A 25,540-nucleotide genomic window follows, 5' to 3' on the forward strand; every position below is an offset into this window, starting at 1 on the left:
GTGTATACGTATGTCAGCCATCATTTTTACTCTTTAAATATGTATTTTGTCAAAAAAACTTCAATAAAGTTGGAAAAATATTATTGACAAAGTTAACAGGTTTAAAAAAACATCAAAAAGGAGAGGAAAGAAGAAAAATAACATGTTGTGACTCGATTACTACACTCACATGCTCTTCTTATATACTTAGCTTTCGAGCGACTCTCACACTAACTTTTATAAGCAGACAAAAATACAAGTGATGATGAATTAGGAAAAAGAAAGACTGGCAAAAGAGAACAATGCCTTCTAGATCTTTTGTTAACTCTGCTTTGGAGCATATATAGAAATCTTCATAAATATCTCTCAAGGCACTTCTAGTTTTTCAAATCTTTTCCCCATTTCTTGTATATTAACTTTTACTTTCTTTCTCTTAGATTGCTACTTCCAAAAATGGAAAATTAATAGATAGAAGGACACTGTAAATCTAGTGAAATGAAAACAAACTACACTATTTTTTCAAAGCTTTAGTGGTAACAAAATAAGAAAACTTTCAGATTGTTGGAGTAATTAATTTTGCAATAATATGAATGACAGGAGAGTATCAAATGACATTACAAATGTCAAAAAAGGCAATTCAAATATTCCTAGGTATATGAACATTTTCAAATTGTTTAGAAAAGAGAAAAATTGAGCAAAAAGATCGATATGGGAGATTATGTCAAATGAATAGATTTTCTAAAAGTCGTTTTTGTTAAAAAATTATTACTGTTTTGGAAGAGAGCTGAAATCTCAAACCAGGTAGTAAATACATGAATTTTCCAAGATTGCATTTCTTCTGTACTTAAAACTGATAGGAAATATTGTCTCAAATATGTGAGATATTGTTTTTCATTGCAATAAATATAAACATTATCCTCTATAGTCATTCTCATGGAGCTTTAAAATATACGTCAATATCCAAAGTGTCTTAACAACTAGAGTATGCAGTGGAATATGAGGCGTCTGTGGAGCTCCACATTTTTTCAAGCCATGAACACATGGTGTGCTCCACAAGGTTTTTAAGTGTTACACAAAAAACCAGTTTGAGTAAAATGCAACTGTAATTGAGCAAGTACTTCCTAGGGAATGCCCAGGATTAGAGGTGCTATGATTTTTTTATGGTCTTTTATGTAAGTTTGCCCTTCACAATTGAGAATTATTACCTAAACTATCTGATTAGGGTGCTATCATCATTTTTTTCCAGATTCTTTATCAACCAACAGAACTTGAGCATTTCCTGTTAGAATGACTCTTTGAATGACCAAAGAAAAATACTAAATAATGTTCTTAAACATGCTCCTCCATAGTCCAGAGACAGTTAATTACTTTTTATCATTTCTTGGAGTCTTTCTTTCATAAAATCACTATTTTTATTTTGTGATTTCTTTTAATGGTTGATTTTCTCAGTGATATATTTTTTAAATTCTATTGAGATATGATTAACATAAGTACACATATTTAGACAGCAAAATATTATGGCTGATGTATACATTGTGAAAATACAGGATGTGCCTTATATATTCTAAGTTATGATTATATTTAGATTTTATGTCATATAAAAACTCAGAGATCTGGCCAGGCAGTGGTGGCACACGCCTTTAATCCCAGCACCCGGGAGGCAGAGGCAGGTGTATCTCTATGAGTTCAAAACCAGCCTGGTCTACAGAGTGAGTTCCAGGAAAGGTTCCAAAGCTACACAGAGAAACCCTATCTCGAAAAACCAAAAAATGAAAACCAAAAACAAAACAAAAATTCAGAGATCTGAAAACTTTAGAATATATTTTAAAAGCTATAAACTATATGGAAAGAACAATACAAAAATCCTTCATTTTATTTCATTGCAACATGCTACCTATGCTGGTTTCTCTCAGGTAAGAAGAAATCATCAAATGGAAACCTTTTGTTAATGAAGTAACAGTCTTAGTATGATGGAACTTTATAATGCTTCTCAGCTGACAAATTTACACACAAGCAGTGAGTAAACTATCTTGATTGTTGAAGAAGTGTATTTGCAGTGATTACTGTGCTTTTCCCCTTCAAGTTTATGACATCAACTGTTCCTGTGAAATGCCAGATTCGAAAACACACCCTTGCATAAATTAAATTGTATTTCTTTTATCAAGAAAACACTTTTACTCATAAAGCAAACAAAAATCTAATTCCCTAATTTCCCTAGGCCTGGATATGTGGCTAGTGTTCCAATACCCAGAATGGTTTCTCTAGAAAAATATTTCTCTCTCTCTCCCCCTCTCTCTCTCTCTCTCTCTCTCTCTCTCTCTCTGTGTGTGTGTGTCTCTGTGTCTCTCTGTCTCTATCTGTCTCTCTGTCTCTCTGTCTCTCTCTCTCTCTCTCTCTTTCTCTGTGTTTGTGTGTGTGTGTGTATGTGTGTATACTAAAGACCATTGACTGAAAAAGACCCAGTGATCAGCCCTGAAATCATATACACACTAGTAACACATAGACTGAGAAGATTATATTAGGAATTTATATAAACTAATTATGTATATAATATGTAACAACTAAAGAAAAAGTGTCCAGGAATTTGAAAGAGAGCAAGAGGGTGCATGGAAAGGGTTGGAGGAAAAACTAGCAAAAGGAAAAGTATGTAATTATCATAATTTTAAAAAGTAAAAAATTGAATTTCCCATTTTCTTTTTTTTTTCTTTCTTTTTTTTTTTTTTGGTTTTTTGAGACAGGGTTTCTCTATGTAGCTTTGCGCCTTTCCTGGAACTCACTTGGTAGCCCAGGCTGGCCTCAAACTCAAAGAGATCCGCCTGGCTCTGCCTCCCGAGTGCTGGGATTAAAGGCATGCGCCACCACTGCCCAGCTCCCATTTTCATTTTTAAATAAACCTACAAATATGAAACTATAAACTTTTTAAAGTCAATAATTCTTCACATTTAAAAAAAACATTCTTTCAAACTGTTATCTCAGTGCAGGATTATGCTATAATGTTAAAACTAGACAAGTACACACAAAAATACAAAAATACCCCAAAATATTCCTGATTAACTAGATGCAAAAATCCTAAAATATTAAAACCAAATCCTACAAATTATTGACCATGATCAAGACTTCCTTCCAGGAATGCAAGGATGGTTCAACATATGCAAAACAATGTACATAATACACCATGTCTACAAAATGAAAGGTAAAATCAATATGATCGCTATGAGAGGCAGAAAAATATTTGATATAATTTAACATTTCTTCATGGTAATGCTTTTAATTAGTTATGAGAGTAATGTATCCCATCTTAATAAAGGTCGTATCTAACAAACCCACAGCTAATGTCATACTGAATTCAGCAAACATGAAAACTTTCTCTTTAGGATCTGGAACAATAGCAGGAAGCTCCTTTTTTATAACCACCATTACCACCACAGTGGTGAAAATACCACCAGACCTACCAGGCAACAGCAAGAAGTGAAGGGCATCTGAATGCCAAGAGGCAGGGTAAATTTTCATTCTTGCTGATGTCATGGACTTCTATAAGGAAAACCTAAATGACTTCATCAAAACAATCTTAGAACCAATGAAAACTTCAGCCAAATTTCAAGATGCAAAACTGACATTTAAAAAGTTTCTACATACCAACAGCAAATTATTAAAGAAAGAAATTAAAAGCAAACCCTATTTACATTACTAACAAAAATAAAAAAGAAAGCCTTCTGGACCAGAGGTGAGTGTCCAGGCTCAGCCTAGACCCCATCCCTGGGCACCAGCCACTCCGGGGAAGACCTGCCCAACTTGGCCCCAGGTTCTGGCCACCGAGCAGGTTCCCTTCTAGCCCCACCAGGAAGGATCCCCTTCTCTAAGACCCCTGGCAGACCCTGCAATCTCCATGCCCTGCCCCCATGCCTATCTGCCCGAGACCCCAGCCACTTCCACAGACTTAGAAACGGGCCCCCAGCTCCCATCCTGCCCCCGACTTCCCTTCTGGACAAGAACTCCCATCCTGCCCCGGACTTCCTGTCTGGACAAGAGCTCCCATCCTGCCCCAGACTTCCCATTTGGACAAGAGAGCTCCCATCTGGACAAAAGAGAGAGACTCCCTGAATCTGTCAGCTCTGTCTGAACCAAGTGCGCTGATAAGACCAAGAACGAACCACAAGAAAATGGGCAGATGTCAAGGCAGAAGTACATACAACAAAATGAAGAGCAATGAAGCATCTCCAGAACCTAGCCCTCCTCCAACATCTAGACCTGAACATCAAAAATTGGAAGAAGCAGAAGAAAACAGCCTTATGAATAACATCATGAAGAAGGTAGAGGCTTGTATAGAGGAAAAGACAAAAAAAAAAATAGGAAGAACGCTATAAAAAACTAGAGGAAAGGACAAACAAATTAGAAGAAAACAATAAAGTCCAGGAAGAAAACAATAAAGCACTGAAAGAAAATCATGAAAAGGCAATGAAACAAATGAAGGAAACAGTCCAAGACCTGAAAAGGGAAATAGGAAAAATGAAGAAGACACAAACAGAGGGAATGCTGGAAATAGAAAATCTGAGTAAACGAACAGGAACTTCAGATGCAAGTATAACCAACAGAATGCAAGAGATGGAAGAGAGGATCTCTGACGTTGAAGATATGGTAGAAGAAATAGATTCATCAGTCAAAGAAAACACTAAAGCCAACAAAGTCATGAACCAAAATGTCCAAGAAATTTGGGACACCATGAAAAGAGCAAACCTACGAATAATAGGGATAGAAGAAGAAGAAGAATACCAACTCAAAGGCACAGAAAATATATTCAACAAGATCATAGAAGAAAACTTTCCCAACTTAGAAGGAAATGCCTATGAAGATACAAGAAGCCTATAGAACACCAAACAGACTAGACCCCCCAAAAAAAGTCCCCTCGCCACATAATAATTAAACAACTAAAAGTACAGAATAAAGAAAGAATATTAAGAGCAGCAAAGGAAAAAGGCTAAGTGACTTACAAAGGCAAACCCATCAGAATAACACCCGATTTCTCAATGGAGACTTTGAAAGCCAGAAGGACATGGACAGATGTAATGCAGACACTAAGAGACCATGGATGCCAGCCCACCCAGCAAAACTTTCAATCATCATAGACGGAGTGAACAAGACATTCCAAGGCAAAGCCAGATTTAAACAATACTTATTCACAAACCCAGCCCTACAGAAAGCACTAGAAGGAAAATTTCAACCTAAGGAAGTCAGATACACCCTCGAAAACACAGGCAATAGATAAAGCCACAGCATTAAACCCCAAAGAAGAGAAGTACACACACATTACCACCAAAAAATAACAGGAATGAACAATCATTGGTCACTAATATCCCTTAATATCAATGGACTTAATTCACCTATAAAAAGACACAGGCTTACAGAATGGATGCAAAAGCAGGACCCATCTTTCTGCTGCATACAAGAAACACATCTCAAATTTAATGATAGACACTGCCAAAGAATAAAAGGCTGGGAAAAGACTTTCCAATCAAACAGTCTTAAGAAACAAGTGGGTGTAGCCATCCTAATATCCAGCAAAATAGACTTCAAACTAAAATCAATCAAAAGAGATCAAGAAGGGCATTACATACACATCACAGGAAAGATCCATCAAGATGAAGTTTCAATTCTGAACATTTATGCCCCAAATACAAGGGCACCCACATATGTAAAAGAAACATTACTAAAGCTTAAACCACATATAAAACCACACATTAATGGTGGGAGACTTCAACACCCCACTTTCACCACTGGACAGATCTCCCAAATCAAAACTTAACAGAGAAATAAAGGACTTAACTGATGTCATGACTCAAATGGACTTAATAGATATCTACAGAACCTTCCATCCTAACAAAAAAGAATATACCTTCTTCTCAGCACCCCATGGAACCTTCTCTAAAATCGACCACATACTTGGCCACAAAGCAAATCTCAATAGATACAAAACATTTGGAATAACCTCCTGTGTTCTATCGGATCACCATGGTTTAAAGTTAGATTTCAACAACAACAAAAACTACAGAAAACCTACAATCTCATGGAAACTGCATAATGCTCAACTGAATCACCAATGGGTTAAGGAAGGAATAAAGAAAGAAATTAAAGACTTCCTAGAGATCAATGAAAATGAAGACACCACATACCCAAACTTATGGGACACTATGAAAGCAGTGCTAAAAGGGAAATTCATAGCACTAAATGCCCACATAAAGAAGTTGGAGAAATCTCACACTAGTGACTTAACAACACACCTGAAAGCTCTAGAACAAGAAGAAGCAAAGTCTCCCAGGAAGAATAGACACCAGGAAATTATCAAAGTGAGAGCTGAAATCAATAAAATAGAAACAAAGAGAACAATACAAAAAATTAATGAAACAAAGAGTTGGTTCTTTGAGAAAATCAACAAGATAGACAAGCCCTTATCCAAACTAACCAAGAAACAGAGAGCATCCAAATCAACCAAATCAGGAATGAAGAGGGGGACATAACAACAAACATTGAGGAAAACCAGAGAATCATCAAGTCATACTTCAAAAACCTCTACTCCACAAAACTGGAAAATCTAAAAGAAATGGATAATTTTCTGGGTAGGTACCACATACCTAAGTTAAATCAAGACCAGATAAACTATTTAAATAGTCCAATAACCCCTAAGGAAATAGAAACAGTCATTAAAAGTCTCCCAACCAAAAAAAAAAAAAAAGCCCAGGACCAGATGGTTTCAGTGAAGAATTCTACCAGATCTTCAAAGAAGAATTAATACCAATACTCTCTAAATTGTTCCACACAATAGAAACAGTATGAACATTACCAAACTCCTTCTATGAGGCTACAAATACCTTAATTCCTAAACCAAACAAGGATACAAAAAGAAAGAGAATATACAGACCGATCTCCCTCATGAACATTGATGCAAAAATGCTCAGTAAAATACTGGCAAACAGACTCCAAAAACACATCAAAACTATTATCCACCATGATCAAGCAGGCTTCATCCCAGGGATGCAAGGGTGGTTCAACATATGAAAGTCCGTCATTGTAATACACCATATAAACAAACTCAAAGAAAAAAACCACATGATCATCTCACTAGATGCAGAAAAGGCATTTGAGAAAATCCAACACCCCTTCATGATAAAGGTCTTGGAACGATCAGGAATACAGGGAACATACCTAAATATAATAAAGGCAATTTACAGCAAACCAACAGCCAACATCAAATTAAATGGAGAGAAACTCAAAACAATTCCACTAAAATCAGGAACAAAGCAAGGCTGTCCACTCTCCCCATACTTATTCAATAAAGTACTTGAAGTTCTAGCCAGAGCAATAAGACAACATAAGGAGATTAAGGGCATGCAAATTGGAAAGGAAGAAGTCAAGCTTTCCCTATTTGCAGATGACATGATAGTATACTTGAGTGACCCCAAAGATTCCACCAAGGAACTGATACAGCTTATAAACACCTTCAGCAACATAGCAGGATACAAGATCAACTCAAAAAAATCAGTAGCCCTCCTATATACAATTGACAAACAGGCTGAGAAGGAAATCAGAGATACATCACCCTTTACAATAGCCACAAATGACATAAAATACCTTGGGATAACACTAACCAAGCAAGTGAAGGACCTATATGACAAGAACTTTAAGTCCCTGAAAAAAAAATTTAAGATGTCAGTAAATGGAAAGATCTCCCATGCTCATGGATAGGCAGGATTAACATAGTAAAAATGGCAATTTTACCAAAAGCAATCTACAGATTCAATGCAATCCCCATCAAAATACCAACACAATTCTTCACAGACCCAGAAAGAATAATACTCAATTTCATATGGAAAAACAAAAAAACCAGGATAGCCAAAAGAACCCTGTACAATAAAACAACCTCTGGAGGCATCACAATCCCTGACTTCAAGCTCTACTATACAGCTACAGTAATAAAAACAGCTTGGTACTGGCATAAAAACCGACATGTGGACCAATGGAATCAAATTGAAGACCCTGACATTAATCCGCACACCTATGAACATATAATTTTTGACAAAGAAGCCAAAAGTGTACAATGGAAAAAAGAAAGCATCTTCAACAAATGGTGCTGGCATAACTGGATATCAACATGTAGAAGGCTGCAAATAGATCCATATCTGTCACCATGCACAAAACTTAAGTCCAAGTGGATCAAGGACCTCAACATAAATCCAGCTACTCTGAACCTGCTAGAAGAGAAAGTAGGAAGTAGTCTTGAACACATTGGCATTGTAGATCACCTCCTAAATATAACACCAGTAGCATAGACACTGAAACAATCAATCAATGGGACCTCTTGAAACTGAGAAGCTTTTGTAGAGCAAAGGATATGGTCAACAAGGCAAAGCGACAGCCTATAGAATGGGAAAAGGTCTTCACCAACCCCACATCTGACAGAGGACTGATATCCAGAATATATAAGGAACTCAAGAAATTAGACATGAAAATGCCCAACAGTCCAATTAAGAAATGGGCTATAGAACTAAACAGAGAATTCTCAACAGAGGAAACTCAAATGGCTGAAAGACATTTAAGGAATTGCTCAACATCCCTAATTATCAGGGAAATGCATATCAAAACCACTCTGAGATAAAACCTTATGCCTTTCAGAATGGCTAAGATCAAAAACACTGAAGACACCTTATGCCTGAGAGGATGTGGAGCTAGGGGAACTCTCCTCCACTGCTGGTGGGAATACAAGCTTGTACAACCACTTTGGAAATCAATATGGCGCTTTCTTAGAAAATTGGGAATCAATCTCCCCCAAGATCCAGCTATACCACTCTTGGGCATATACCCAAGGAATGCTCAATCATACCACAAGGGCACTTGCTCAGCTATGTTCATATCAGCATTGTTTGTAATAGCCAAAACCTGGAAACAACCTAGATGCCCTTCAACTGAAGAATGGATAAATAAAATGTGGTACATATACACAATGGAATACTACTCAGCAGAGAAAAACAATGACATCACGAGGTTTGCAGGCAAATAGATGGATCTAGAAAAATCCATCCTGAGTGAGGTAACCCAGACTCAGAAAAACAAACATGGTATGTACTCACTCATAGGAGAATACTAAATGTGGAACAAGGATGACTGGACTGCTACTCACAACTCCAGGGAGGCTACCTGGAAAACAGGACCCCAAGAAAGACATGGTGATCACCCAATGATGGAGAGATGTATGAGATCTACATGAACAGCCTGGACTTGAGTTGGGGTAATGAAGGGCGAGGATCGAGGGAAAGAGAGCTTGAGGGAACGGGAGGTCCCAGCTGGATCAACAACAGAGAGGGAGAACAAGGAATAGGAGACCATGGTAAATGAAGACCACATGAGAATAGGAAGAAGCAAAGTGCTTGAGAAGCCCACAGAAATCCACAAAGATACCCCCACAATAGACTGCTGGCAATGGTCGAGAGACAGCCCGAACTGACCTACTCTGGTGATGGGATGGCCAAACACCCTAATTGTCGTGCTAGAAACCCTATCCAACGACTGAGGGAACTGGATGCAGAGATCCATGGCTAGGTCCCGGGTGGAGCTCCAGGAGTCTAATTAGCGAGAAGGAGGAGGGTTTATATGAGTGAGCATTGTTGAAACCAAGGTTGGATAAAGCACAGGGACAAAGAGCCAAACGAATGGAAACACATGAACTATGAACCAATGCCTGAGGGGCCCCCAACTGGATCAGGCCCTCTGAATGGGTGACACAGTTGATTGGCTTGATCTGTTTGGGAGGCATCCAGGCAGTGGGACCGGGTCCTATGCTCACTGCATGAGTTGGCTGTTTGAAACCTGGGGCTTATGCAGGATCGCTTGGCTCGGCCTGGGAGGAGGGGACTGGACCTGCCTGGACTTTGTCTACCAGTTTGATCTCAGTCCTCCGGGGAGTCTTTGCCCTGGAGGAGATGGGAATGGGGGGTGGGCTGGCGGGAAGGGGAGGGCAGCGGAAGGGGGGAGAACAAGGGAATCCGTGGCTGATATGTAGAACTGAATTGTATTGTAAAATAAAAGAAAAAAAGAAAAAAGAAAAATTTAACCAAAAATAAATGTATTCAACAATGTAAACCCTGAAAAAATAAGACATTACATGTTCACAGATTGAAAGAATTTGTATTATTAATTATTTAAATATCAGTGACATGGGTCTGGACAGGTGGCTTGCTGATTGAGAGAGCTTTCTTCTATAGAACCAGAATTCAGCCCTCAGCACCCACATCACATAGGAACTCTGTAACTCTAGTTCCAGGAGATGTGATGTCCTCTTCTGGACTCTATGGGTACTCCCACACATATGGCTCACTAACATAGAAACACATACATACACATAAATAAAATTTTAATTTGATTTTAAAATATACTAATGACACTCTTCACATATCTAGGGAAAAAAACCTTAAAATTTATATTGAATTACAAACAAAACTAAGTAGCCAAACTCATCTTGGATGAAACAAAGCTGAACATGTTACACTATCTGACTTCAATATACAACACACAGATAAAGCAATTACCACATTATAATACTGACATACAATGACAACTGAGTAATGAAACAGAATAGAGATCCTGGAAGGACTCTCACAAGTCTACATTGAATTGATTTTTAACAGGTACTGAGAAAAGGCATTGGGGTACAGACAATCTCTTAGATAACTAAATGTGGAACAACTATATTTATATGAAGAATAAAACTATACCCTAATGGCTCTTCAAATCAAATTCAAGCAGGCTTTAGTTGGTTATTATGTTAAATTCAACTTAGATGCATTGAAGACTTATGTGAAAGAACCAAAACTATGAAACTACTAAAATAAAACGTAAGGAAAATACTTGAACACATTACAATTGGAAATGTTTATTTTTTTAACTAAGAATAAAAGAGGATGAGAAAAAAAACAAAATTATAAAAGATGGATGACAAATGAGAAAGCATCTGCACAACTAAGGAAACCATCAAAATGGAAAAGACAGCTCACAGTACCAGGGAAAATAAGTACAAACTGCACAACCGACCTGAGAATAAAACTAACAATCTGTACAAAACTCAGCTGACTGCAGCAAAGTAGAAAGCCTGGAAAAACAGCCCAATCTTTAAAAGACAGAAAGCAGGTGTCAACAGACACTCTAAAAAGAAGACGGAAGTGGACAGCACATATATGGAAAAAGACTCAACATCATCATGGAAACTTAAATTCAACCACAATGAGCCATCATTTCACCATAAGAATGACTATTTAAAACCACAAAGCAAAACAAGAGCTGTCAAGGGCATGAGAAGGGGAATGCTGGTTCATTAACTCAGCCATTGTGGGAAAACAAGAAGGAAATTACCAAGAAATTTAAAATTGTACTACTACACAATCCACCAATCCCATTACTATTTATTAAATCTGTCTGCTAATGAGGCATCCTCACTCCGCAATTCATTTCAGCACTTTTCATTCAAGACAGGATGTGAAAGAAACCTAGTTATCTATCAACTGATCATGAAAATGTGGCAAATAGGTACAGTAGAATAATATTAAAACATAAAAATGAATTAAATCCTGCTAATTGTAACACCATGGGTAGAACTAGAGATCACCACATTTCTTGAAATAAGCAAAAAACAGGAAGGCAAATGTCACAATCTTTCCCACACATTCAGTTTTTAAATACACTCTCATAGGCACTGAGGATAGAATGGTGGGTATCAGAATCTGGGTAAAGTTGGGGAATGGAGATAAGCTAACTAATAGGTACTAAATTACGTTTAGTCCAAAGCAAGGCATTCTGGTGTGCAATTGAGCAATGAGGTGACTGTAGATAATAAATATGTCCTACATATTTAAAAACCATTAGAATGTTTTATCATAAAGAAATTAGGTGTGCTCAAGGAATATATTTACTCTGATTTGCACATAGTACACTATGCACACTGTCAAAATATCACGAGTTGCCCCACAAATACTATGCATAATTTCTGTGTATCAGTTAATAAACAAAAAATATTTTCCAAGTGTTATCTAGTATATAAAATTAATAGGCCATATTAAATGAGCCCCATTTTCTAATTCAAATCTAAATAATGCAATTAAATGTAAGCCCTAAAATGTATTACTCTTAGTGATAATTGAACAATTTGTATACTCTTAGTGATAATTGAACAATTTGTATACAAATTAAATTCTCCCTAACCCCATAATGGTCCCCTCTATCAAGATATCTTTTCATTGCTCTCCTTCTCCCTCCCTCCTCCTACTCAGCCAACCCAATCCCTCATGTTCCCTTTCTCCATCCACTCTTCCCTCCCCCTCCCACCCCCAATTTACCCAGGAGATCTCATCTATTTCTCCTCCCCAGGGCAATCCATGCTTCCCTCTTAGAGTCTTCCTTGTTATCTAGCATTGTGTATTGTAGCCTGGTTATCATTTGCTTTACATCTAATATCCACTTACGAGTGAGTACATGCCATGTTTATCTTTCTGGGTCTGGGTTAACTCACTCAGAATGATTTTTTTCTATTTCTAATCATTTGCCTGCAAATTTCATGATGTTAATTTTTTTTAAACCACCGAATAGTACTCCATTGTGTAAATGTACCACATTTTCTTTATCCATTCTTTGGTTGAAGGACATCTAGGTTGTTCCCAGGTTCTGGCTATTATGAATAGTGCTGCTATGAACACAGTTGAGCAAGTGTGCTTGTAGTCTGATTGAGCATCCTTTGGGTATATACCCAAGAGTGGTATCACTGTGTCTTGAGGTAGATGGATTCCCAATTTTCTGAGAAACCACCATACTGATTTCCAAAGTGGCTTTATAAGTTTGTACTCCCACCAGCAGTGGAGGAGTGTTCCCCTTACTCCACATCCTCTCTAACATAAGCTATCATCAGTGTTTTTTATCTTAGCCAAACCTGGTGCCAGGAAAACTCCCAGGAATCTACAAGGATGATCCCAGCTAAGACTCCTAGCAGTAGTGGAGAGGATGCTTGAACTGGCCTTCTCCTGTAATCAGATTGGTGACTACCCTAATTGTTATCATACAATCTTAATCCAGTAACTGATGGAAGCAGATGCAGAGATCCACAGCCAAACACTGGGCTAAGCTCCAGGAGTCAAGTTGAAGAGAGGGAGGAGGGATTATATGAGCAAGGCATGGGTCAAAGACTATGATTGGGGAAACTCACAGAGACAGCTGACTGGGTCATGGGAGCTCACAGACTCTAGACCAACAGCTAGGCAGCCTGCATGGGACTGACATAAGCATGTAGGCGATAGTTGTGTAGCTCGATTTGTTTGCGGCCCTTAGCAGTGGGACCAAGATCTGTCTCTGACGCATGGGCCGGCTTTTTGGAAGCTATTCCCTATGGTGGGTGGGATGCCTCATTCTGCCTTGATGCAGGGGGGAGGAGCTTGGTCCTGCCTCAACTTGGTATGACATGCTTGGTTGACTCCCATGGGAGGTCTTATCCATTCTGAGGAGTGAAGGGGAGAGAATAGGATGAGAGGAGGAAGGGGAAACTGTGGTTGGTATGTAAAAAAAAAAATTAATAAGAAATTAAATTCTCTTGGAAACAATATTAAGCCCCCAAAAAAAGACTTCATTTTATATTACTCATTATAAAATATTTTTACCACCATTATATTTGAAGCACTGTGAAAAATAAAGACTGTGGAAATGTTAATAAGAGGACATTGTTGATGTTTATAAAGTACAAACTGAGTGTAACACAATGCACATTAAAAATAATGGCCAACAAAGCAAGCCTGGCCCAGTACAGTCATAGGCCAACTACAACCAAGTACAGGTGAAAAGAGGCAAGCACTGCATGGGTTGATGGGGACTTCTGGACTGGGGGTGAGGATGCAGACGCACAGGTGATGGGGACTTCTGGACGGGGGTGAGGATGCAGACACACAGGTGATAGGGACTTCTGGACGGGGGTGAGGATGCAGACATACAGGTGATGGGGACTTCTGGACTGGGGTGAGGATGCAGACACACAGGTGATAGGGACTTCTGGACTAGGGGTGAGGATGCAGACATACAGGTGATGGGGACTTCTGGACTGGGGGTGAGGATGCAGACACACAGGTGATAGGGACTTCTGGACTAGGGGTGAGGATGCAGACATACAGGTGATGGGGACTTCGGGACTGGGGGTGAGGATGCAGACACACTGGTGATGGGGACTTCGGGACTGGGGGTGAGGATGCAGACACACAGGTGATGGGGACTTCTGGACTAGGGGTGAGGATGCAGACATACAGGTGATAGGGACTTCTGGACTAGGGGTGAGAATGCAGACACACAGGTGATAGGGACTTCTGGACGGGGGTGAGGATGCAGACACACAGGTGATGGGGACTTCTGGACTGGGGTGAGGATGCAGACACACAGGTGATGGGGACTTCTGGACTGGGGGTGAGGATGCAGACACACAGGTGATGGGGACTTCTGGACGGGGGTGAGGATGCAGACACACAGGTGATGGGGACTTCTGGACGGGGGTGAGGATGCAGACACACTGGTGATGGGGACTTCGGGACTGGGGGTGAGGATGCAGACACACAGGTGATGGTGACTTCTGGACTAAGGGTGAGGATGCAGACACACAGGTGATGGGGACTTCGGGACTGGGGGTGAGGATGCAGACACACTGGTGATGGGGACTTCGGGACTGGGGGTGAGGATGCAGACACACAGGTGATGGGGACTTCTGGACTGGGGGTGAGGATGCAGACACACAGGTGATGGGGACTTCTGGACTGGGGGTGAGGATGCAGACACACAGGTGATGGGGACTTCTGGACTGGGGGTGAGGATGCAGACACACAGGTGATGGGGACATCGGGACTGGGGGTGAGGATGCAGACACACAGGTGATGGGGACTTCTGGACGGGGGTGAGGATGCAGACACACAGGTGATGGGGACTTCTGGACGGGGGTGAGGATGCAGACACACTGGTGATGGGGACTTCTGGAAGGGGGTGAGGATGCAGACACAAAGGTGATAGGGACTTCTGGACGGGGGTGAGGATGCAGACATACAGGTGATGGGGACTTCTGGACTGGGGTGAGGATGCAGACACACAGGTGATGGGGACTTCTGGACTAGGGGTGAGGATGCAGACACACAGGTGATGGGGACTTCTGGACTGGGGGTGAGGATGCAGACACACAGGTGATGGGGACTTCTGGACGGGGGTGAGGATGCAGACACACAGCTGATGGGGACTTCTGGACTGGGGTGAGGATGCAGACACAAAGGTGATAGGGACTTCTGGACTGGGGGTGAGGATGCAGACATACAGGTGATGGGGACTTCTGGACTGGGGTGAGGATTCAGACACACAGGTGATAGGGACTTCTGGACGGGGGTGAGGATGCAGACATACAGGTGATGGGGACTTCTGGACTGGGGTGAGGATGCAGACACACAGGTGATGGGGACTTCTGGACGGGGGTGAGGATGCAGACACACAGGTGATAGGGACTTCTGGACGGGGGTGAGGATGCAGACATACAGGTGATGGGGACTTCTGGACTGGGGTGAGGATGCAGACACACAGGTGATAGGGACTTCTGGACTAGGGGTGAGGATGCAGACACACAGGTGATGGGGACTTCTGGACTGGGGGTGAGGATGCAGACACACAGGTGATGGGGACTTCTGGACTGGGGGTGAGGATGCAGACACACAGGTGATGGGGACTTCTGGACTGGGGGTGAGGATGCAGACACACAGGTGATGGGGACTTCGGGACTGGGGGTGAGGATGCAGACACACAGGTGATGGGGACTTCTGGATGGGGGTGAGGATGCAGACACACAGGTGATGGGGACTTCTGGACTGGGGTGAGGATGCAGACACAAAGGTGATAGGGACTTCTGGACTAGGGGTGAGGATGCAGACATGCAGGTGATGGGGACTTCTGGACTGGAGTGAGGATGCAGACACACAGGTGATGGGGACTTCTGGAAGGGGGTGAGGATGCAGACACACAGGTGATGGGGATTCGGGACTGGGGGTGAGGATGCAGACACACAGGTGATGGTGACTTCTGGACTAAGGGTGAGGATGCAGACACACAGGTGATGGGGACTTCGGGACTGGGGGTGAGGATGCAGACACACTGGTGATGGGGACTTCGGGACTGGGGGTGAGGATGCAGACACACAGGTGATGGGGACTTCTGGACTGGGGGTGAGGATGCAGACACACAGGTGATGGGGACTTCTGGACTGGGGGTGAGGATGCAGACACACAGGTGATGGGGACTTCTGGACTGGGGGTGAAGATGCAGACACACAGGTGATGGGGACTTCTGGACTGGGGTGAGGATGCAGACACACAGGTGATGGGGACTTCGGGACTGGGGGTGAGGATGCAGACACACAGGTGATGGGGACTTCTGGACGGGGGTGAGGATGCAGACACACAGGTGATGGGGACTTCGGGACTGGGGTGAGGATGCAGACACAAAGGCAACTACATGAAATTTGAAAGTTTAGTGATGGTAGAGAATAGCTGGTGAACACAAGCATGAGGATTACATTTGAAAATGTCTGAAGATAGTGAACGTAAAGTCCAATTATTCAAGACTAGAGAGTTTCATATGTTGTTATAGTACTTATGTCTCTTTAATGTTTTATATGTTTAAACCACAAATGAGCACACAACTAATTTATAATCTATTCTATATAATTTTTTGAGTTCTATGATGTAAAAGTGAGTTTTATCTGCTGAGTTTTTTCTATAACCCTGGACACACTTTAGGTAGTAAGATATTTATAATGCTGTCTTAATTTCTTCCCTAATTTTTATAAATACACCTTTAATTTCAAGTAAATTTCTTATTTCATAAATAACACATGCAATAGATGTTTGTGAATCTAAACACCAAAAGATAATCACAAGCTCTTTAGAGTAAAACTTTTGCTGTTACTTGTACATGACAAGCTTGTCATTGATTATAGGGGTGCGGAGAGCTAGTTTATTTAGAATTGCTTAGGTGAAGGATGGTGTTGTTAGATTAATGACGGAGAACCCTGATAGGACTCCTAGACCTAAGCACAGAGGAAATACAGATTGAAATAATTCTTTTGGGCCTTGAACAAATTGGAATTAATTATAGCGCCCTAGTGGACTGCCCCACATGCATGCGTATACACACAGCACTAATTGGCCTCAGTGAGTCGTGATAATAAATGACATGATGTTAGGAGAAGGATATGAAAGGATTCAGGAGAAGTTGAGAGGATGGGTGAATATGATCAAAATATATTATATACATGTATGAAATTCTCAAACACTAAATAAAGAATTTTAAAGCACATATTAAAATATTAGTTTAATTCAGCAACTAAAAATTAACTTCAATACTAACCATTCAATAAGAAAAGCTCTAAGAACTCTACAAGAAAGCATGAATGATTTATCATTTTTAAGCATGTAAATAAATAATTATTGTAAAAGTTTAAAAATTAATGATTAATTAGAGTTTAATTAGAGCAGCACAATACAGAAGAATGACCAACGCTGTATTTAGGAGCCCAGACTTTCTGAGTTTACTGCTGAAGTTTTTCTGTCTTATTGAGAAACTTTGCAAAATGCCATTTCTTAAAGATTTCTTGATTCTTTACTTGAAAGGAAACATGAGATAGATGATAGAGAATGAAGTGAATTTTTAAAAAATTCATTAAGATTGTACACAATCTTAAACATTATACTGACGTAAGGGTGCATATTCTACTTTAAGCATAATCATTAAAATGATCAGCTGTCTTACTATGCCTATCAAGTTATATATAAGAATCATCTGCAATCAAAAATCTATATAAGATTGGTTACTTTAACAATCACTGGGTGGGGGAGAGACAGTATGGTAAAGTTAGAAACAATGGTTACAGAGCTCTTGGTTAGAGAGTTAATAATTAGTTTTTCTATTTTGAAGTAAATAAATTCTTTGGAGTCATATTTATTGTGAAATTATTGAGCTCCCTGTAAAGATTCCATAAATTAATTAAAACTTATGAACAATTTTATAACATATAGTTGTATAAGAAAGTAAGGAACATTTAAAATCTTTTATACAGAGTTGCAAAATACAGCATAGTAGCTTCGCTGGTCGGTGGTGGCGCACGCCTTTAATCCCAGCACTCGGGAGGCAGAGGCAGGTGGATCTTTATGAGTTTGAGGCTAGCCTGGTCTACAGAGTGAGATCCAGGAAAGGTGCAAAGCTACACAGAGAAACCTTGTCTCAAAGAAACCAAAAAAAAAAAAACACAAACAAACAAACAAACAAAAATCCCCAGCATAGTAGCTTCCCAGCAAATCTAAACAATGACAAAATAATCCTATTCAATTGAAGTTCATAGATATTAATGATTTTTTGGAGACCCCTGTCAATGCCATGGAAAGAAGTCAGAAGAAAATACAATTTTTACTTGGTTCATAAAGAAATTCTATATTTCTTGTAACAAAATATATGTTATTCCTGTCAATTAAATCCATCTTGTTGCTGCTTACCTCTTTAAGGTCCTAGGACAGTTACATATTTGTCTATACATACAATTATAAAAGAGAAAGGAGACATTTGGTAAAATATTTTATTATTATTAAGAATAATAATATAATTATGGTTATAAAAATAACTTTATTAACTACAGAGAGTTTATAATACAAGCCACCACCACAGTGTTCCCTTTTTGGGGAAAGCATCCAGCTATCCCACTTAGTCGGCAGCTTATCATTGTCCTATTTACATAGACAGAAAAGCTGCGATATCCACAGGACTTGGTTTTCAGCTTCCTAAAGACGGAAGTCTTCTGTGCAAACAGAAATGAACCTGTATAAAAGCGGCACTGTCAAGAGGTAAGGATCCGGGATAGGTCAATATTTTTGTTTGGTTGGCTGGTTTGTTCTTATTAATAAATTCTTGGTACAAACTTCCGATGAATTTTGAAAAATACATTCTTTCTGGGACTTAATTATGAGAGCAATTCATTGCAAATCACTCATTATAAAAAGGCAAATACGTTGTCTTTGCTCAAGTCCCTTTTATTTTATGAGTTTTCTATAAATGTAAATGTGTGATTGTTACATACAGTGAATGGAAGTAGTTATTTTTGAACTTCATTAAATCAATTTAAGGTTTGCTTATGCTTAGCATGAGATAGTATTGACATTTTATATTCCATGCCCTATATGTTACAGACAGTATTTGAAAATGAAAAAGAAAAGAAAATGCCTGACAGCGACTCCCAGTTCTTGACAGTGCTCTTTTTCAGGGATGTTGTAGCTGGAACATCTGCTCTGCACAGTACCCTTGGTACCAGCAAGAAATATCCACAGGAATAAGTGAAATACAGCTTTGCTAACACATGCCATTATTGTGATTTTTCTTGCCTTCCAGTGTTTCCCATTGCTGTAGCTTGAAACACTTAGATAGCAAGCCAGAGCCTGTTACAAAGACCGGCTCACTAGAAACCAGTATACTGAGGACCTGCCCACAGCATATTGGTAAAAGCTACTTTACATTTCACAATAACATTAAAGAAATATACAAAAGAATTATCACCCTTCTGCACAGCAGAGGCATAGCACTAAGATTTTAGTTTTACACTTCTATTCCTGCAGACATAAAAAAAATGTCTACAATTATAACAGTGTATGACTGTTACTCAGCCAAAACAAAACCAGTCTTGAAAGCTCATAGTTCAAAAGGCCCTCTTGTCCATGAGACAAATAATAGAGATTTCTAGATAAGTTGAATTCTTTTTCTCTTCTTCCTTTGAAATTTATTCATAGAAAACCATCCCACACATAGTGTTGTTTACACAATAACTGTACCCTTTCCTACCAAGTAAGACACTATAGATCTTGTCCACTGTCAACGCCATCCACTTCGCTTAACAAACCATGTTTGGTGACTTACTGGCATTTGTTTACTTTTTAATAAAATTAGAAACACTGATTACAAAGTATCTGAAAACTTGACTGCAGATTGTTTCTAGGTAATTTCTGTTTCTCTTTTCATGGATAATTTTAAAAAAATACTCTGCAAGAAGTATTGTAAAATGTCAGTATGTTAAAGTATTGCAATTATCATAACAGCTTTACCAATATTATTTAGATATAGCACTGAAATTTAGACAATCCAATAAGAAGCTATGAAAAGGACTTTAATATTTTAATAATATATCTTTGAAATTTTTGTTTTGTTAAAAGAACGTGTTATAAAAGGGAAAGAAAAATGTAATGAATATAAAATGATATGGTCTGGCAATTCATTGGATTTCTCTGCATCCACTGTTTATCAACAGTACCTATGTTATCACAAATATATATGCATGTGTATGTGTGTGATATACATACACAAACATACACACACACACACACACACACACACACACACACACACACACACAAATACACCTATGTCACAGCTTGTGCAAGAACTTCTGGATTTACTTCCAGAAGTTGTGAGGATGCATTAGGGCATTGATTGAATCTTTGGCCTGTGAATAATTTAAAAGAATTCGATCTCAAAAATGGGAACATTGGATTCAACCACTGAAATTATAACTTTTAATATTCCTGATTTACACATGAAGATGGAGAACTTAGAAGCTGTCTTATTATTTTTTTAATATCCTACTTCTGGATATACAACACAAAGCTAGTCATGGCAAGTAGAATAATAAATATAATTTGAATATTATCATATAGATTATAAAATTTAAATGAATATTCCATGTCATTAGGAAAGAGCTTTGTTAAAAAAAATGAGAAAATATGATAATATCTGTATAGCATATCTGATTTTTGGATTTTTAATTATACATTTTAAAGTAATTTAATTAAATAATTTAGAAAAAATATTTTTTTCTTTCACTTGATATTTTTTTCCTATTACTCAAAGGCTAAGAATTTTTATGTTGAGGAAATTATTTTCCTTTTTTTCTCCAAAATATTTCAAAGCAAAATTTAATGAAGGGATATTCACAAAGCTTTTTAGACATGGATATTTTTATGCTAACTCATTTTTTAAATTTAAGGAAAGTGGGCTAGAAGCCAAACACAGCAGCAAGTTTTAATATTAACCCATATAAATATATATTTGAAGACAGAGACACTTTTAAATTTTTTCACTAAGACACATTTGAAAACTGAATAAATGTTTTAAGAAAATAGATCTACCAATATCCTGCATAAATAAGTAGCCCAAATTTGGAGGAAAGAAATAGTACAAATACACTTAGTACTTTCTGCTTTTTAGGAATTAGAAAGCACAAAATAACTAGGATAATAAATATAAATAAACATCAAGCCTAGTCATTATTTTATCCTATGGGTCCTATCCTGACTCTGAACACTTTCCAGTGGAGGTCATATGTGATATGTACAGAGGGTCAACACTTATACCTGTACCTTTCCTGAATATTCCCACTGATCTTTCAAAAATCTTAAATTTTAGAATAAATATAGGTATATACATCCAAGTATTTAGAGATTACACTAGATACATCATGGTTTAAACTGTAATATGTGCTGCATGTGTACTCAGCCATGTGTTATGGTCATGTGTTTTTGTAAAAGGATGTTTGTGTACTGGTATTGCAGGATATATGTTGCAAAAAAAATGAATGAAGTATAGCATGTGCCATATGAAGTGTAATATAATTTAATACAGAGTTACAAGTTAAAAACACAAGGTACAAATTGTTTTGGTGGGGTTAAAATAATGTTTAACTTATGATTAATTCATCATTAAGATATTAACCTGACAAGCAGCATAGAATGATTAATTAACCTTTACCTTTAAATCTTTTATCATCTAGCAACTATACTTTTGCATGTTTTTAATCCGTTCAAGTATCTTCAGGAGATATGTTACTGCACTTACAGGTACCTTAATTCACTTCAACATTTACAAAATAACACTGACAAACAAAACAGAAAACACCCATATATTAATGAGTTCCTGAACATTCACAACACTCAAGTAGTTATTTTAGGATTGGTTTAGGTGACATTTTAATCTTGAAGTCTCTGAAATCCTCATGTATTGATGGACTCTTCAAACACACTGGCTTCTTCTGTGGCTATTACAACTTGTACGTCAAAATTACTTTGTGTATCCACTTTGCATAATATGCTACTCGGACAAAAATACCAGGGCGGTTTGGGATGGCACACCCACGGCCAGGAACAATGACACCAAGAACCATTCTCATTTTGTGTTGCTCACAAATGAGTGGGCCACCATAATCTCCCTAAGAAGAAAAGACAGAACAACAACAAAGTACATTATTTGGGAAGTAAAAAAGCAAGAATTCTTCAGCAGCATCCACTGCTAACTTGCAGCTAAAGGGTCTAGTCATTCAATAATGTCTTTTTTTTTTTTTACATTTTAATTATTGTGTGTACATCCATGCTTGTGGAGGTCAGAAGTCAATTTATGGGAGTTGGTTCTCTCCTTCCACCTGGGATTTGAATTCATTTCCTTTGGCTTGGCCGCAGGTGCCTTAACCCACTGAGCCATCTCTCAGCATTCTCCACGCCCCCACCAGTTATTTTCAATTTTATATTTATTTTGTTGTTGATATTTACCATGTGTCCAATATTAACATTTGGAAAATGTATAGATTTGTAAAATATAGAGAAAATGCACTTGTAATCACATGATTTAATCATTAAACTTCATTAAGCTTTCTCTTCTTTCTAAAGCACTCTTTGCCTTCCTCCAAAAGTGCATCTTAACAGTATAAATAGGAAATTCTTATAATTGAAACAATAATTCTATATAATTTGGAAATTATTTTTCCAAGCATGAAATATTCCTCTAGTCACAGTTGATACTAGTAGTTAATATAGTTATAATTTAAATATTTTATAATATCATCAGGTAAAGAAATATGATAAATGGATAGAGATTAACATGTGCATACACGCATATACATATTAATACACAAATGTTAACTATATGACTATGCATGTATTCATACTACACACCTTTGTATAGATAACTGTTACATCTGTACTGTATCACTTTTATGTACCTTGCAGCCTCTTAGGAACATAGTTACAGAGCTGGAAAGATTACTCAGTACTTCAGAGGACTCTTTCAGAGGACCCATGTTTAGTTCTCACCACTCATAGAAGGTGACTTAAAATTGCCTGTAACTCTAGCTACTGGGAACCTGACACCCTATTCTGGTTTCCATGAGCACCAAGTGTGCATATGATGTACATATAAGCATTCAAGCACTCATACACACACGTTAAAAAAGAAGAACCACAGTGACTAGATTTGGACATCCTCATATAAATAAGAATGTTTGAGATTATCTTCATTTTCCTCTAAAAGCAATGCAATTTAAAAAAAAATAAATAAATGCTGCAAAAGTTATTTCTGTATTGTGGGCATTGATATATTTTTTGAGAGGGAATTAAAATAGACCTGAAATCAAATGTCAAACAGTACAGAAATCGTTTTTTGTTTTTTGGGGTTTTTTTTGACACCTTCTACATTCCAAACCTCATAAGGTAATAAAATTGGGGTTTAAATAATACACCAGTGATTCCTGACAGGCACTTTTCCAATGACTTTCTTTGGAGGCTTTCTATAGATGTTCTGTCACGTCCACCATATAGAAATTCAGGGTCATTGTGTTGAAATATGCTTGACTGATGGAGTAAACAACAGACACAAAGAGGCTGGGAAGAAAGGAATGAAAGAAGAGAGGGTGGGGAGGAGGGAAAGGTCACACGTGAACACGTGAGTCTTTGGGGTGACAATTGTCTTCTGGAAGATATAAAAGTGATGTAAGGCTAACTCTTCTCTTCCAGTTCAGAAATTGTAAACATGGTTAAAAGGACAAATCCTTCCAAAGTAAGGAAACTAAGACCACACAGATGGATAATGATGGAGAAGACAGCTCCACAAGTTACCACGTGATGGGTGACGTAGCACGGGACACCTACACTTCCCTCTAGAGCATCCCACAACCCTGTCTGATTCCAAATTCCTGAGCTCACAGAACTCAAGCCTTTAAAAAGTATCCTTTCTCCTTATTAAATATTCCTCTCACTCTGCCAGAATAATGCCCACTGTCCTGAAAGAAACAAACCCATTCCGACTTTATCTAAAAACTCCGTAACTCAATCAACACATACTTGACAGGAAGAAAATTCCAAAGTAAGATGTATATGCCATGCAAATATTTTAGTGTGCTTCTATTCTATTTTACATATCAAAAACTATCACACTATTGTTGAAATCACCACACAGAGTGTTCTAGCATCCCACAGCTATGAGGCTTGAAGAATATGCTTCTCATATTCAAAACCTATCTAAAATGATAGCTTAGCAGCTTGTCTGTAAAACAAGGATGGGAACCATGCCACGCTGTAAGAAGTTGCTTTAAGACATGAAAATAACCAAGCTATTAAAGCCACTAACATTAACCTTTGATTTTTTTAAAAAAAGAATTTCTTTAGAAAGATGAATATCTATCCATAGCACCCTTGAGAGCTCAAATCAGGCATGTATTTCCCAATATTAACAATAGGTTCATGCGGGGAGACTCACAAAGATGAAAATTTAGAAGAGCACTAGTAGACTGATTTGCATACTTCTCACCAGCACAGCCTCCTCTGAGAGTCTGCAGTTTGTATAGTATTCTTTTTAGAGACAAAGACCTTGACCGTGTTTTGTGAATGAAGCATGGGCTGGCTCACTAGTCAATTAAAATAATTGAACAAAAATTACAGAAGGCTTTTTCTATGCTTTCTTCTCTAGGAATGAGTTGGTCTACAAATATTATGATTTGACAAAAGTAAACAGGAAACACACAAGAAATTATGGCATTAGCTGTTAAGACATTTTTGTTTTAGTTTGGTTTTTAAGACAGGCTTTTGTCAAGAACTTGAAATCTTCCTGCTTCAGCTTCCTGAGTTCTGGGATTACAGGAATGCTCTACCTGTCTGCCTCCAATGATAGACTCCTTTTTAAACAACCAGTTTTTTACCTCACAGGGTCCTGATCCAATCTTTTCAGCCCCAGCACACAATTCAGACTCATTCAGAGTCACCTTCCCTTGATGATGCTGTCGGCATTTCTCATTCCCCATAATATACAGATGTGCTACTCGTAATAAACCATCCGAGTTGATCACTAGAATGGTATAAAAATATAAAGTTAATTTAGAGAAATGAGTAAGGGCGAGGAAGGCAAGAAATAAAAAGCGTCTATACTTTAAATAACTATTGTATTCCGTTGAGTCTTAAAAATTAGCTTACATCCTGTGTAGCCCCAGCCGTAAACACTGCAAGTGGTCTTTTCAGGGATTGTGCAGCCATAATTGGGTAAATCAATTGTACTAACAAAGTCATCAAGGACCGCAGGCCTGAAAAGACAAAATACAGTGTGAGTAGTCTGTGGGATACAACTCTACAGAAACATGTACGTGAAGTGCCTTGTACAATATTAAGACACAAGGGAA

The 25,540-nt window shown here is 38.4% G+C and overlaps 2 protein-coding genes across 3 annotated transcripts in view; both read right to left on the reverse strand.

The window, feature by feature from the left end:
• Window positions 1-14,315: 14,315 nt before the first annotated feature.
• LOC131905591 (uncharacterized) lies at window positions 14,316-19,933 on the reverse strand. Its single transcript, XM_059256450.1, has 3 exons — window positions 19,894-19,933; window positions 16,078-16,520; window positions 14,316-15,968 (listed from the first exon to the last, which is right to left on the reverse strand). Exons 1-3 carry the CDS (start codon window positions 19,931-19,933, stop codon window positions 14,316-14,318), a joined length of 2,136 nt encoding a protein of 711 aa, XP_059112433.1.
• A 524-nt stretch (window positions 19,934-20,457) lies between these two features.
• The window catches only part of Hgf (hepatocyte growth factor), a 63,117-nt gene continuing 58,034 nt past the window's right edge, over window positions 20,458-25,540 (reverse strand). For both annotated transcript variants that reach the window (XM_059257262.1, XM_059257261.1), the window contains exons 16-18: window positions 25,338-25,444; window positions 25,067-25,212; window positions 20,458-22,309 (exon numbers count right to left, since the gene is read on the reverse strand). In XM_059257262.1, coding sequence (XP_059113245.1) covers window positions 22,142-22,309; window positions 25,067-25,212; window positions 25,338-25,444 — 421 coding nt within the window. In that variant the 3' untranslated portion in view covers window positions 20,458-22,141. The remainder of the gene's footprint in view (window positions 22,310-25,066; window positions 25,213-25,337; window positions 25,445-25,540) is intronic.

This window comes from Peromyscus eremicus, chromosome 3, assembly GCF_949786415.1.
Source record: "Peromyscus eremicus chromosome 3, PerEre_H2_v1, whole genome shotgun sequence".
Classification (NCBI taxonomy): domain Eukaryota; kingdom Metazoa; phylum Chordata; class Mammalia; order Rodentia; family Cricetidae; genus Peromyscus; species Peromyscus eremicus.

Bases quoted from the DNA above. Each gene is read 5' to 3' on its own strand.
- LOC131905591 (XM_059256450.1), bottom strand. From the start codon at position 19,933: ATGGCGTTGACAGTGGACAAGATCTATAGTGTCTTACTTG. The intron at 16,521-19,893 runs GTAGGAAAGGGT...AATTTCATGTAG, and splicing joins GATCTATAGTGTCTTACTTG to TTGCCTTTGTGTCTGCATCC. The intron at 15,969-16,077 runs GTGTGTCTGCAT...TCCTCACTCCAG, and splicing joins TCCAGAAGTCACCATCACCT to TCCAGAAGTCCCCATCACCT.